This window comes from Struthio camelus, chromosome 2 (assembly GCF_040807025.1).
Source record: "Struthio camelus isolate bStrCam1 chromosome 2, bStrCam1.hap1, whole genome shotgun sequence".
In the NCBI taxonomy this organism is placed as follows: Eukaryota; Metazoa; Chordata; class Aves; order Struthioniformes; family Struthionidae; genus Struthio; species Struthio camelus.
The window spans coordinates 95,871,171-95,886,454 of record NC_090943.1 but is presented as its reverse complement, the minus strand read 5'-3'; the positions used below and the strand labels follow the sequence as shown (position 1 = coordinate 95,886,454).

The 15,284-nt window shown below is 37.0% G+C and overlaps 1 protein-coding gene and 1 long non-coding RNA gene across 2 annotated transcripts; one reads left to right on the top strand and one right to left on the bottom strand.

Annotated features, from left to right (window-relative positions):
• Positions 1-4,044: 4,044 nt before the first annotated feature.
• Positions 4,045-5,766, top strand: LOC138065967 (uncharacterized). The gene is made up of 3 exons (XR_011139034.1): positions 4,045-4,120; positions 4,773-4,878; positions 5,705-5,766. It is a non-coding gene; the product is annotated as an uncharacterized lncRNA (long non-coding RNA).
• Positions 5,767-7,001: 1,235 nt separating this feature from the next.
• On the bottom strand, positions 7,002-13,244 carry PRL (prolactin). The gene is made up of 5 exons (XM_009688738.2): positions 13,073-13,244; positions 11,328-11,512; positions 10,809-10,916; positions 9,203-9,382; positions 7,002-7,484 (listed from the first exon to the last, which is right to left on the bottom strand). The coding sequence occupies exons 1-5, from the start codon at positions 13,098-13,100 to the stop codon at positions 7,293-7,295; spliced, it is 693 nt and encodes a 230-aa protein (XP_009687033.1). The 5' UTR covers positions 13,101-13,244; the 3' UTR covers positions 7,002-7,292.
• Between the last annotated feature and the right edge of the window lie 2,040 nt (positions 13,245-15,284).

The window sequence follows — 15,284 nt, the reverse complement described above, 5'->3', positions numbered from 1 at the left end:
TACCTTTATACAAAACATATTTCAGCCAAATATCCACCTTTCTGGACATCGTGTCTTTAAGAAAAAGCCATAGCAGTATTTATTAAAACAGACAGAAGGAGCACGTGGCATGCATTCAGACACTGACAAACTCCTCTTTGTATTTCCTTAGAGGACGCAAAATATAGAACATTACAATTAATCAAGGATCCTTAGCATGAAACTATGAATTTAGTCACTTGAACTCGTAAAGCAACAGTTGAAAAAGTATCTTGCTGGTTCGTTTTAAGGTTAGAACTCCATCAAAAACATCTTTCACTGCGTGCTTTGAGGGAGAGCACCTGGGCCATTTCTTCACCATCTCTCTAAAATATGTGTTGTCTATGTCCAAGACTGTAGCACTATCCTTTTACAGCTCTGCTTTGCTTTTTCTGTCCCCGGTCAGATTTATGCCATGACAATAGATATTACATTACCCTTAATTTAGGTCAAGACAGAATTCATAATCCCTTTGATAAAGAGGCTATACCAGATATGCAGTGCTTGATTCCGAGGTGATACACATGATATAAATAATTACACTAGTAAGTTTTCCCTCTCATAGTGGTAGTGAACCTTTTTTTGAGTGATGATGGGCACAAGCAGAGCTGTCTAGGGGATAGAAAACATCTTTTCCAGAATAATGCCACTATCTAACGCTGTATAAAAAGCTTCAGGATTTGTTTTTGTATGAGAGTCTCTTTATATCTTGTATTCACCTAAATCCTACTTTCACTTAGATGGAATCTCTAGTGCAAATAAAAATAAATGGATATCCTAACTTCTTGCAAACCATTTCTGATGCTTTTTCTCTACATTTTTCATGGTGTCATCCATCAAAAGCTAATCTCTCAATCAACTCAGGCTGTGCATTGCAGTGTCTTCCTTCACATGGCCCTTGAGAGAGCATGAGAGAATTTTCTAATATGATAAAGCAATTTCTACTACAAGATGATAAAGAACAGAATCTTAGTTTTTTTACTATCTCACTTCGCTGCAACAGGGACACACAAGAACAGATTCCTTGCAAATAACACAAAAGCCACTTTAAAGAATTGCTGAGTTGCCTATTGCAATAGCTTTGACATGAGGAACAATGGTCTCTATTGCCTGCTTCTCATGAAGATACCATACAAATCAAATTAATCTGAGTAGCCTTTGTCATATTAAGTTATAGTGCACGTGCTGTAAGTCCAGGCTGTTGGAACATCCCGAAGGTTCTGAAGTTTTAGTTAGGCTTGGATAATCATCAAAAGGCTTGGAGACTTATTTGAGCTTTATGAACTACTTTTTGTCTGTGAAATCAGGCTAGAAATCTCCCAAGAATGGGTTCTGGGCAAGATTATCATTATTTCAGTCTTTTGTCCAAAGAAGGAGCCTATTGTCATGACTTATGGCCTAATCCTACAAACCATACACAGTGCTTACAAACATGAAGTCAGCAGTGACAGCAAGCACAGTATATAAATAAATATATATTTCAGGAATTATTTCTACCTCGGTAACAGAGTGAAAAGAATGTCAGAGAGAAATGTATATTATGTATCACACTTTGTAAGCCTCTTAGGCCTACTTACCTGAATTTTAAGTAAACAGAGCAGGGGCCTCACTGGGTAGGAATCCATTTTTTTCTGCTGTGTTAGTGTACAATAGGATGGTGACCTGGCTGATGAGCATGGGTCTAGGCATTCTGATAATACTGTAATAAATTATAGTATTCTATATTAACCTTTTATTCATTTGACGCTGAAATCTGCTGAGAGATAGTCAGAAGTTGATAGTGAAAAATTGTATCAGTAAATGGGAATATTTTTAGAATCTGTGAGTTATGTAGCACAAATACTAATTCCTATTCATTGAGTATACATGCATGTTATGTATTTTGTATTCTGTGAACTCCCTTGTTGCAACATGTGGTATATGGTACACTGATATGAGTTTTACAGCTGCTTTGATATGCTAGAGTGAGTGATCTTAACATTTCGGATGACTCACACTGTCATTCATTTAAAAAGTGATCTGAACTCTTCAGTGTAATGAACCCTATCATTTATTAAAAAAAAGGAAAAGTGTTCCCATAATTAGTGTGGCAGTATTTGACAGGTGAAGTGAATTTTTGAGGTACTACTACCATTAAATAGTGTCAGTAAATACAATTCGTTTTTATGCTTGGTAAAATACTTTCTGATAGACTGGATGAAATGTAAAGAAGTGCTTGTTATAAAAAGTGTTCTTCTTTAACAAATTTTGATTAGTGTCCATGTCATCATTGTTCAGATGGCTGTGAAATATAGGAATTTACAGTAAAAGGGTCTACCCAAGACCTATCTTTGGGAATTTTAGTGGAGGTGAGTGCCAATAGTAACTAAGAAACGAACATTCACCTACCCATACACCAATTCTTGAGCCAGGGACCGAGTGTTCCTGTGATACTAGAAGTATTTTTATAACTTCCTTTTGCTTACTTTGTTACCATTCATGGTGTATATTAAAGAAGGAAAACAGGAAGATGCTGATTGGCCATTACTGGTAGAAAGTGCTACTATCCAACAACAAACTTCAGAACTGCTCCAGAAGGAAAGAGGAAAAAAAAGTGATAACATCCAGCAGAAGACATGAGTTAGAAGGTAGGATGACATCACAACTTATTCTCTCCACAAAAACCAAGTATGAGCATGAAATTCCAGTGCTTTTTCGATGACTAGAGAGGATAAACATGGTAGTAGAAGAGAGACTTAGTGATGTATGAAGCAACTGTTATTGCCCGCTCCAGAAGATATTCTGGGACATAAGAAAAATTCATAACAAAATTGTAGGTTGATAGGTGAATTATGTGTTACTCCTTGAAATGTCAGCTTATTTCCTATATGCTTCATAGAATTTGTCCTTGGGAACTTTAGAGAGGGGGAAAAAAAAAGAACAAAGAAAATAGGAGAAGTCTATAGACTCTTCACCAAAGATGAGGACAGTTTGTGCTGCTTTCACCTGTGAGAAAAAAGATGTAGTTTAGAGTACATCAGGCACCATTACTCGTCTGTTTTCATTTCCTCTTCATGGAATAAATGAAAAGAAATGAAAAATCGCTACTAGAAAATACGCTTTTTTTTTTTTTTTGGTATGTTCAGTTATGGGAGAATGTCTCAAAACATAGCCTTAAAATCCTAGGGATAGTAGGTATTGTTGAAATGTTATCTGATAGTCATTATAACTTGCAAATAAGAATGGCTTTAAAATAGAGTGAGTAGGAACAAGGATTTTCTTGATCTACATTGATGTGTATACTCACTGTTTCTTGTGATTTGGTTACACCACTTTCATTGAATTCTTCAGAAAAGACAGTTGAAAAACCATGACTGAAGTTCCTGCTGATTTGAGAAACTGATGTTTGAACTTTGCCTCACTCCTGAAGGTGGATATCAGCATAAGAAACTTCAGAAAGTTATTGTTATGCTAGAAGACTATTATAAAACCTCTTTTTAATGCTAATAGAAGCTTACTGATAGTAAGTCTTAAATTTCAATTGAATTGAATATTGAGGGTCAGCTTCAGTCTTCAGGATTTACCCAAGTAATTTGTATCCACAAGTAGTTTCAAGTTTGATCATAGAGATTCATATGTGTGAACAGCTTTAGAGATCAGTAAGCCCAGTAATTTCAATGGGAATATGCAAGTCAGTAAAATTATTCCCTTGCATAATGGTAGTATTTAATTTCTACAGCGTACATAGATAAGCATGATTACCGTGGTTACATCTCTGACATACGTTTGTTGTCTGTGCTAATGCCCTTTTTTAATTTATAATAAAGGTTTCATATTTAAAAGTGTTGCCCTTGGGGAAATTCCTGTTGTTCAGAAATTTAAGCTTAAACATTTCCACACTGTATCCCTTTTTACTAGAACTGTGGATCACCTTTGAAACAATATTGTGAAGGTAAAGTGTATTGTATGGATGAGGTGCCAGGTGCCAAGCTATATCTTCTTTTCTCTTTCTTTCTTCTAGAAAGAGTGCAACAGTTATTGGAGGCTTTTTGCAGGATCTTGGGAAAAAGGATGGCAGAGAGATTATCACATTACTAGTTAAGCAGTTGATTACAAATGACAGGTACTATCAGTAACAGCTTCCCTTCTTGATTTTAAAATTACCTTCAAAATTCTTTCTGTTTTCTCCTAAGTTTGGATATAGTCCTAGACTTTAATTGCAAGTCACGAATAGCAAGTTAGATTTTTGTTCTGCATATCCCTATTGCTTTGTTGTGTTCAGTGATAAATACTCCCAGTTATGAATTGGTTTGACCTTGATACCATTTAGATTTGGTGTCACAAGGTCTTATCCTAAATGTAGGCCACCTATAGAAGCCTGAATATCATTTTTAAAGAAAAAGAATTAGGCCGGTATTCCAGCAAATGTAGACCTTTCCTTTCCATTGGTCCTATCAGTATGCCATCCGAGACAAACAGAAATAGATAAACTGACAGACATTTAAATACAGCCAATTTAGTTATTGAATATACAATCAGAAAAATAGCCATTTTGAATGCTGAAAATCTGGAGCTGAAAGTTGTTAAACCTCTTTAACTGAAGCTTGCTGCTTTCATTTTGAAAGCACATGCTTATTCTTAATTCTTCTAAAAAATATGAGATTGGCTGTGTAACTGTTTTTCTTGGATAAAAGACAATAGTTGCTTAGGTCTTATGAACATGAAGTAATTAACAAAATATTAGTGACATAAGAGTGTATTGTTCTTATTTTTAGCAATAGAAAAAAAGAGCACTGCCAATGTCTGTATTGTGGCCTGAGCATTCAGAATAGCAACTGCATCTTGAAGGCATCATCCATGCCAGGACACTTGACAGTACAGGTATAGCTTTGAATTTGCTTGTGGCGTTCTGCATCTTTCTGTCTCTGTGACAGCTGTGATGACGCAGAACATTAACCAGATCAGTTTTAAACACCTCTTTAGCTAAACAGCTGCAAACCAGATAGCTTTTCAGTTGTTTAAAATCTTCTTTTGTCACTGTCTTCTCTCCTTTACGAAATTAAAAACTAATAGATGTACAAAACCAAACTACAATAAAGCCATTGCATGCTTTTAAGCAATGGTTTTAGTACTGCATTTTTTTAAGCAGTTAATAAAAGTTGTTGTTTTCGATCTAGTCATGTCATTGTAAGATTATAAATGTCTGCCCAATTAATCAAGTTGTTTTTGAATTACAAATCTATGTGAGTCAATAGTGATATGGCTCTAGGTTTTGGTAGGATTAATTAATGTGGGGTGTGCTCAGCATATTAGAGGGAAGATTCTGAGATAGCAGTTTACTCAGATAAAATCTTTTTTCCAGCTCAGTATAAAATAGTCCTATTCATATTTTCTTTTGAATAAGATCTCACGTTGAAATTCTAAACACTTGTGATAATTATGGAAGTTTTTTGCTCCTTTTTTCCCCTTTAAAATGTTTTTTTTTTCCTGTTGGCATTTTTAAAAAAGATATTATGATCAGGTTAAACTCTAATCTGGGCACTTACATATTGCTTGGTAAATTCTACCCATTTGCTTCCGTAACTCTGCAGCTATGCAGCGGTGTGCTATTAAACTGCTGTTGCATGTGCTTCAAATTCTGTGCATTTCAGAGCTTATGAAAGTTGTCAGGTATGACTGTCTAACAAGGAATTTATTTACTGTACAGGTCATTTTATATATGTTGAAAATTGGCTCAGTTTATACTTATCAAAATGAAATCTGAGGCAATCAGAAACTGAAGATATGAAGAGGTTCACAGACCATAGTATGTATAATTAGAAATGCAAATATCATTACATCCCATATAGAGATGGTTAAAATGAGATCCTTCTAGCAGTTGATATTGTCTGATTGCTTAAGTAAGTACCTGTTATGGATGTGCTTATTCTGTCACGGTAATTTGGAGCTTAAGCCCTCAAGCCTGTACTCTCTTCGTCTTTCAGTCTTCCTCCAAGCTGGCTCAACTCTGGAGGAACCTAGCTGGCTTGTCTAGTGGGAAGCCAAACCCATGAGGAGCTGATCTGAATGTAAGCTCCTCTTTGCCAAAGCTATGTGATGAACCCTAGCCCTTATGTGTGTATGACCTACAAAGATAGACATGGCCAATGGCTCCAGCTTCCATTTGGCTTCTGATTTGTTGTGTGACTGTAAGCCATTTTTTTTCAAAAGTAGTCAATTGCTTTCTCATCTTCCTTTTTTCAATGTTTAACCTCAGTGTTTCAAATTGAATGCTCAAAAGACTTTGAGTGTGATTAAACCCAAAATAAAAGAGACATTTTGGATTTAGGACAGCAGAAGGCTTAGCTCAACTATAATGCCTTTTCATAGCTTGAAAGTTTCATGAGCAGCTGCAACCATGACATCACTTGAGGGGAATGTCAAGGGTAGATGGATACGATCCTGAGTGGATGCCTAGCACTTCCTATTAGGGCCTACTGAAAACTATTGGTTTCTTTACTCTGATATAGTTGCCTCAAGTGTAATGAGCTTTCCTTGGAAGTGCCTAAGTTCACTAACTTTCTCTACTGATTTACCCAGTCAATAGAGAAATGGAAGTAGCACAGCAAGATATTTTGGATGCGTCCTTAAATTTCCAGATGTGTCTTCTCTCTCTGTAGACTGCATGGGTAATCAACGGCTATGTTAGCTAGGCTGGATTTCTTACCTTTCCCTCACTTACTCAGAACATTTTCTTACTTGAGTAAAGCAAGGTAGACTGGATTTCAAACTATACTTTTAGTTTAGGATAATTTAGTGTAATAGGTGATTAATCTGCTTTTTGATGCTCCTCCTTTTTTAGTATGCCTTTTTTGGATAGAGAGCAATGGAAGCATGAAATTCTGTCATATATCAGTAACTGGAGATTGAGATCCAAAAGAAGAAGCTGCTGCTAAAGATATAAGCCATACTAGCTATTTTTTATTCACTGATACCACTCAGATTTATGCGTTTTGGATTTGGTAATATTTTTATTTGTATCTGCATGATCTGGTTATCACTGAAATACTACTAGGTGAGGTGATTAGACAGAAAAGTGTATCCTTGTCATACAAGTAATTTATGATAACATTTTAAAACACCAAGGTAAATGGTGCTTAATAGTTGCAGCCAGAATTCACACAAACATGCTTGAAAGTTACTGATGATCCTGATACAGTACAGTGTGACTTTTCATAAAGTTTGCAATGAAAAGTGGCAAAGCAACTAGAGGGCTATGTGGAATGATTTCAGTAGACGATTAGGCCCACGAGTACTTAGCAATTGCTATCATGGATTAGGCGGCACTTCAGAAGCTTGAGATAGTTGTCAATTTTGTGGGAATCTCTGCGGAGGCAATGCAGCAGATTGTAAAAGGCAAAGAGTCGGGAGTCCTCATCAGCAAGCTGCAGGGATGGAAGGCCTGCCCACTGAGAGTAGACTTCATTTCCTGTGTCACCAGAGCGAACCTAAAGACACAAAATGATATTGTAGTAATGAAACTGATTGGAGGTAGAACAGAGTATTAAGAAATACTGGCCTTGAGGAACGCTAATTAGTAGTGTACAGCTTGTAAAGTATTTTCTATTATGGCTCTCAAGTATAATGTTGTATATCCTCATAGTGATTTTGAGTGGACCTCTATGAGATTTTTCAGTTTACTTCCCTATAACATGCAAGGAGCTTAACTGCATTAGTAATGTTTTAATAGATCCAGTGTTTTTACCAACGCTTAGTGGAATTTGACTTTGCAGAGAGATTGAACCTTCTGTCATGTGTGGGCTCATCAGTGGTTCTCTTTTTGGTTCCCTCCACCTTAAAGTTTTTGTAAGCATTTGTTCTCAGAACTTTGTGTGCATCTTCAGCTTTGTCTTCAGCCAGTCTCTTAGACAATCATTCATTTTCTCAAATTGTAAAAATCTATCTTTCATAGCACGAAGAAAATCTGTGCCTATTGCTACTTGTGAATCTTTCCTATTTCCCACCAGTTATATTTTGTGAAAGCACATGGAAGAATATCTGTGGAGTCTCTCTCAGTCAATCTAAGCACCTGGCAAAAGAACCAGTAGACCTGCTATCACTCAAAACCATGGTTTGACATAATGAATTTCCCAGTCTTGTCTCCAAACCCCTTTTGTAAATAATGTGAATGAGAAGGTGGTGACAAGGTATGTACCAGCACCTGACTTCCACTGTTATCTTGGATTGCTTTCTGCAAGATTTTGCACTTGAATATGGGACAGAGATGTATTTGATTACACTGATAAATGCATTTATGGCCTGGATGGGATAAAGTTTCTGACTAAACAGACAGATGCTAGAGAGAGAGAGAGAGAGACAGACCATATGTGAGCCAGTGGAAGGTGGCAGATACAGTGATGGTGGCACTCTTAATGCTATTCAACTGTTCACAGCCTAAGCAAGAGCCAGTAAAGTCAGAAACTCTTATTAACATCTAGCTTACTGACAGAATGATATATAGGGTCTACCAGAGGCCCCTTGAAAAATAAACAAGCCAGAGCTGCTTTTATTCATGAAAGCTTTCAATCAATTACTGATAACAAAGGGTATTTGAGTATGGGTTTTGTCAGTTTAGCCCTATGGTCTAACCTTACAAAAGTAGAGGGAACCAAGTTGGAGACGGAGTTCTGAGGAACCAGTATGGTGGGAAAAGAGAAATGAAAGATGCCTTGATTAGTTAGCTATTTGCCACATCTTTGCAATAGACAGACTTTAAGAACAGTTTTAAACATTCTATCAATTTCTTAAAACTATACACAATACCTCTATGTATACAGACACGTATAAATACATCTATACAAATGTTTGAACATGTGCATACAAAACCAGCACAGCTGCATCCTTAAAACATTTAGGATTGCACATTCAAAATACTCAAAGATAAAATGATTATTGCCAGTCCTGATGATTACACCTTCCATTAAGGCAGGACTGGACTACACTGGATTGTTCTATGCCAGCAACATCACATGTTCTCTTTACAAATCATAAGATGCCAAAAAAAGTTACAGCTGAGATGTTCTCAGATTCAGCTATCCGTAATTGGCTTGCTTTTCTTCCTCTGCATCTATCATTTCCTTTCTTATTCCAAATAGGGAGAGCCTACCACTGTGTGTGGCTTCCTTAAAGCAATAGGCTAGAGAAACATGAAGGACCTAGTACTTACCCGTCCAACTATTTTCTCCATTCCTTCTAGAAGTCGCTTGTTTTGTTCCTCAATCTCAACAGCCTTCCAGAGGATGGTGTCTGGAGCTTCTTTGATTCTTTGTACTTCAGAGGCCAGATGGATCAGGGGATCATTCCAGGAGCGCAGTACACCCAGTACTAAATTCAGCAGGTCTTCGTGCTGCTCATCCACATTAAGAAGAGGCAGTTAAAAGAGGAAGGCTATGTGCTGGCAGTGTGAGGAGGGAGTTAGAGCAATGCCTGCAGTGTCAGGGGAATTATTCCAGGACCTTCCACTGACTATGCCCTCTTTCGTGACTTTTCTGTCTTAGATACCTCTGCACAATTGCATTTTTGCGATTTGTCATTCTTATCAACATGTTTTACTATAATAGCACAAATGGTTATAATATCATAATGGAAAATATCATTAAAGCTCTTGCATATTACAAAGTAGTGGGCACAACTATGTTTCATCTCTGTGAAAAAAGCGCATCTGATTTTTAATGAACATTTGAAAGTCCTATGACAAATTTTAAAAAGCTTAGGACTGAATGGAAGATGCTTATTATGGTAAACCACTTCTTAGCTTTTATTACCTCTAGATAACTCATCTGTTCTCCCCTTTGTACAATGTTGCTTCCAGTGATAGTTCTCTGGTTTTAAAATGTTCCTTTCTTGTGGGCAACTAAAAATTCAAAAAGCTTATGGCTATGGTTACTGTTCAACCATTTTTTCTTTGCTAGGCGCACTGGATCTTAACATCGTTAGGTTTCTGTTCTGTTCCCAGGACTGTGAATTCCAGTGCTCCCAAGAGATCTTCCAAACTACAAACTAAGATGATGATACAGAAGTTGCAAGACTATTTTATGCAAGACTATTTTTTGCAAAACTAATAAAAGATCTCTGCAACTTTCCCATTCATTCACCTGTGCAACTTTTTTTTTCCAGAGTATTTTCAAGTGTTAAAATTTTATCTGTGAGTATAGGCTGAACAAGATTATCTTCATCTTTGTTTATCATTATTAAATTGACGTATGTAGCATGTTTCTGTTTACAAGTAGTTTGCAATATTGCGCATTAAAGTCTCTGTAACTGGGTGATGATGTGACCCTTTTACCTACTGGTAACCGCAAGAATATCTATTTAATATCTGTTTGATAATGTCAGTGCTGTCAGTTACTGGGAAGCCATTTACCTCTGCCTACATACAGTATTCACTGTATAGCCAATCCACTTTTATGTTTATTAATAATTGTTTGTTAGGTGTTTTAAAATAATGTTTGAAGGTTGTAGTGTGCTGAGTCTGTAGGAACTGGCTTTTCTTCCATGAGGTTAACTGGAAATAAGATTCAATAACTGAACGCAAAATACAGGAAAAGGAAGAGAAGACGAGAGTTACCAAACTTACATACTCTTTACAGTTTGTAACTTAGTATCAGCCATATCAGCAAATGTTAGATCAACATTTTTTGGGTTTTGATGTTTTCCTCTTCCTGGCTTTTTTATTCTGAATGAACCATTTCCCTCTCTCCATGTTTGCTGCCTTTTTATTCCTTCCCTCCTCCGTTCCATCTCACACTGAATGCATTTGAAATAGGACTTACATGAATCTGCTGAGCTTGCTCCTTGTCTTCAGGAGTGGTTAGGGAGGAAGTGTGACAGCCATTAACAGCTTTTGTAATAAAACCCCGGCCCTGAGCATAGCGTTCATCCTGCAGATCAGCAAGGACAGGTATTATTGAAACAGATAAGTAAGAAGAGATGCAATTCAGACAATATATTAGGTAATTGTTGCTCCATTTCTTTTATCACTGCTTTTATGCTGTAAAGGTCAAAATTTTAAAGTGAGTATTTAGATTGAAACTAGCACCTAGCACAGGAAAATTTGTCCTGTAGGTAAAGAATGATGGGAAAATGGTATATTTTAATAGAAGTGTTGAGGATCTTAGTAACAGTCAAAACTATAAGTAGATTTGGTCACTATTGGGACTATTGCCTTCTGTAAAGCAGTCATATTTGTTTACTTACTGAATGATTTAATATGTTAATATATGTTGTGCTTAAAAAAAATGGAACTGCATTCTCTGTATGTTCTCATTCTCAGGAAAAGGCAGAGTACTTACAAATTCATCGAATATTTCTGAAGAGAGGAAGTGGATGTAGTGTGAAAGTTTAACTGCCCGGTCAAAGAGTTCACCAAGGGAGACTTGGCAATTGACAGATCCATTGGGACAGATTGGCAAGGAGGTCACTCCTTTCTTTGCCAGGAACGTGTTGGACACCAGAAGGAGGACCATCAGCAACAAGCCTATTCCGATTTAAAATACACCAAAACAGAATCACATTGACACATATTGCATTTAGAAATAACTATTAGGGTCAGAAGTAACCAACTGGGATGTGGGAAAATGTTTCCTGTGCTCAGTCACACGGCTGAGAGTACCCCTTGCACTGGCTACTGAAAATGGATGGCAGAGGAAAACACTATAACTCTGTTACCCCCTTCTCCCTTCCGTCATCCTAGCTATATAGCAGAGCCTATTACAGAGGTTGAGGGGACAAGGTAACTTGTGTTACAGTACACTGTATTCAGAACAGTCTCTTACCATTGTGCCTGACTTTATTAAATAGTGATAAATAGATGAAAAAAATCATGCTTCCTCACTGTGTAAATATAGATACCTAATTATATTTGCACAGATATATAAGTTTGGAAAGTAGACTGTTCCCTCTTTTTCTTTTCTCCTCCTCCTCCCATGGGTCCTTTTCTTCTTTTCAAACATTTGGAGTTTAAATTAATTTTGTGGGAGGGTGGTTAGGTCACTCTGTTAAGGTTTTGATTGTCCTGGGAGTTCCTTCAGAAGATTTCCAGCAGCTGTGCTGCTTTGCTGTTTAGCATTTAACCCTAAATTGCCTATTGCTAAAAAAATCTAGAGAACATTTGACTTTTTTCCTGAGCTTCTGAAGCTGATATAGGGACTTCCAAAAGATAAAAACTCACCTGTTTAAAACTTTAATATTAAGTTAATATAAGTCAAGTTTTCTACTCACCAAAATAAAATGTGCACAAAAAACAATGAAATCTTTAAAATCAATGTTTGGTAAATGAGCATACTCATTCAAAGAATACTGTTCTGTGTTCTGAGACTTTCAGTGCTGGACATCATTGGCCTGCTATATGCTTTGATTCAGCAGACTTATTATCAATGCTAAATTAAAATGTGCTCCATAAATCAGCAGAGCCCTCTCTACCATTATCATGTGATAGATTTCTTTATAGCTCTCATTTCAAGAAAAGTACGCCTATTTACACGATGTAGAAGTAAGCCTTTCTTCTTCCCCATAAACAAGGTACATTTAGCTTGCTGCAGTTAGAAGACTATTCTAGGGAATAATTCTATGAATAAAAAAACCTGAGACCTGTTGGCTTAGGAAGTTGAAAATGGTTTTGAAACCATTCAGTTCTAAATTACTGGACTGCTTCTGGACTTTGTGGATAATAGCTCAGTTATTGTCTTCTGACAGCTACACAGTGGTGTCTGGCAGTAGCAAAGCAGTCTGGATCCAGTCCTTGGTGTGCAGGTGTCACATCCGTCAAGTCAATTATCCGTGACACTCATCAGCACAAGAATAGTCTTAGAAGACCAAAGACTGAGTTAAAAAAGGATCAAGCTGCCTTTTAATTCGCTGGTTTGAACACTGAACATTTGAGGTGGAGGCAACTTTCACCAGTAGTGGAAGTTTTTTCCAGTCACTGGTGGCTGGAAGACCTCCGTTTCTACGGCTGTAACCTTGCAGTTACTTACTAATTCAATCTAAATTTAAAGAAGCATAAAAGTTATCAGCAAGTGACTGGCAAAAGTCTTACCTTTCAGTGAAGACCCCTTGTTGCCCATGGTAGGGATCCTATGTGGTGACTTGCTCTACCAAAAGGAAGTCTAAATACTTACTCTTATTTTCTGAACGTGTCAGGTTTATATACACCATCTAGGGTCCATTTTGAATACATTCAGCAGGTCATGGAGTTATCTCGATAATTACAAACATCAAATTGCCTTTCTTTCGCATTCATATTCAGTATTTTTTGGTTTTTTATTTTTAACTGTGAGAGGGAATTTCATTATCAAGTTCAGTTGTGGGATCCTAAGTATGGTTGGATGAAGAAAGATCCAAATTTTCCCCTGAATTAGGTGCAAATGCCATTGATCCTAGAATGCTCAGTTATCAGTTCTGAGACAGGCATGCTCACTGTTTATAGCCTACTGGTTCCTCTCCCCACAGCTGTCTTGTTCTTCCTGGTCTCTTTAGTCATCTAAGCTTATATATGTTAAAATTCTGACTATTTTGTGAGGGAAAACATATTTTACAACATCCACAGAGAAAAAACAGCATAAATTGTACTGAAATTCATCCAGAGAAACGGAAATGGAGGATCCAGGAAAGGTAGTTCACTATCTGTAAAGCTATGGCGTTCTGGGTGTATAGGTCTAATAATTAAAAAAAAAAAAAAAGAGACACAGATCAAATCATTAAATAACGGGGCCTTAATCCGAAAGATGTTTAGAGAAAAGGAGGCAGGTTTTTTTATTAAAAAAAAATATTTTGCAACAATCAAAGATGAGAAGTTAAATATTTACTGTTTAATCACAAGTGTTTACTGATTAAATTAGTATTATAAAAAACCCTACAAAAACATGAGGTTAATTTCTATACTTAAAAACTGTGCGTAAAAGATTTGCATGTCCGTCAAACTCAAAATGCATGTTGTCATAATCAGTGGGATTTATTTCCAGATCTGATGTGTTTGCAGGGATCTACAAACTAATCTCAGCAGGTTGGCACTGTTTTTTCTGTAGTTGAGGCTCATCGGTATGAATATGTTAGCAAATGTGTAATCTGTCATCTGTTTCTCAGATCCATTTACCCATGGAAAGACCTTCCAAATTAGATTATTATAATGAATAAGGGACACAGCATTAATGAATTTTCTTGCCTTTAGACAACTTGTTCAGTACTTGTGTAACAGACATGTATGTCACCCAGTATCTTTCATTATTTCATAACTATGGACATGATTCTTGATGGAGTTATAAACAAGGGAGAAGAAAAATGGAGAATTTAGAGGGTAAGCCATGGAATGCATCCATTGAGAGGTAACAAAAGGAGATGTGTGAACAATAGGCCAGAACAGGTAGCAAGTGGTCTGTTTCTGCTAAAGTCTAGGATGATTGCTAGAATGCTGTGTTGCATGTGTTTAAACTTGTAAGAGTACAAAAGCAAGGCTGGATCTGCTTTGAGGCCCTACTGAGTAAATGAAGCAGTTGCCTGCAGCAGAGAAAAGTAGCACTCTGACAAGGGGAGCAAAATTAAAATAGGGCTATGGTCAAAACTCCAGAGTGGATGCTGGAAAAACAGCCATCTTCTAAACCACAGCCACATTTTTTGTGCTCTTTATTTAATTTCGCTACATTTGAAATTCTTACTTAACATTACAGGTGCACTTGAAATATCCTGGTACCTGAGAGTATTAGAAGAGACCTGTTAGTAGAGGGAATGAAAATTTCACAGCCCATGATCACAACCCCAAGAACAGAAAGTGCTGTTCATGGCTCCAAACCCACCAATTACTCTTTCATTTACCAGTCGGTTGTACTTGGCATTTTGAGAGGATTGGCAGTGATACCAAAATAAAGTATAGAGTTAATATCAGGGAGTGGGTAACAAAGGAAGTTATTCACAAAGGCAGCAGCTAATCTGCCTTGGCTCCCTCCACCACTATTGGAGAGGGAGAGGGAGAGGGAGAAGAAGAGGAAGAGAGAGGGAGATAGAGAGAAGGGAAGGAGAGAGAGGAGGAGAGAGAGAGGGAGAAGGAGGGAGGGAGGGAGAGGGGAAGGGAGAGACTCCTCTCAGGCCCAATAGAAACACCTGAAGTCAGGATCCTCATATACATTGTCTTCTAGAAAAGCTACTCTTTTGCTTTATAAGAGGAGACGAGTTCCTTAAACGTAGATCACAGAGGAGTGGTTTATATGAAACCATTGCATGATGATTTAATTAAACCATTCTACCACATAATAATA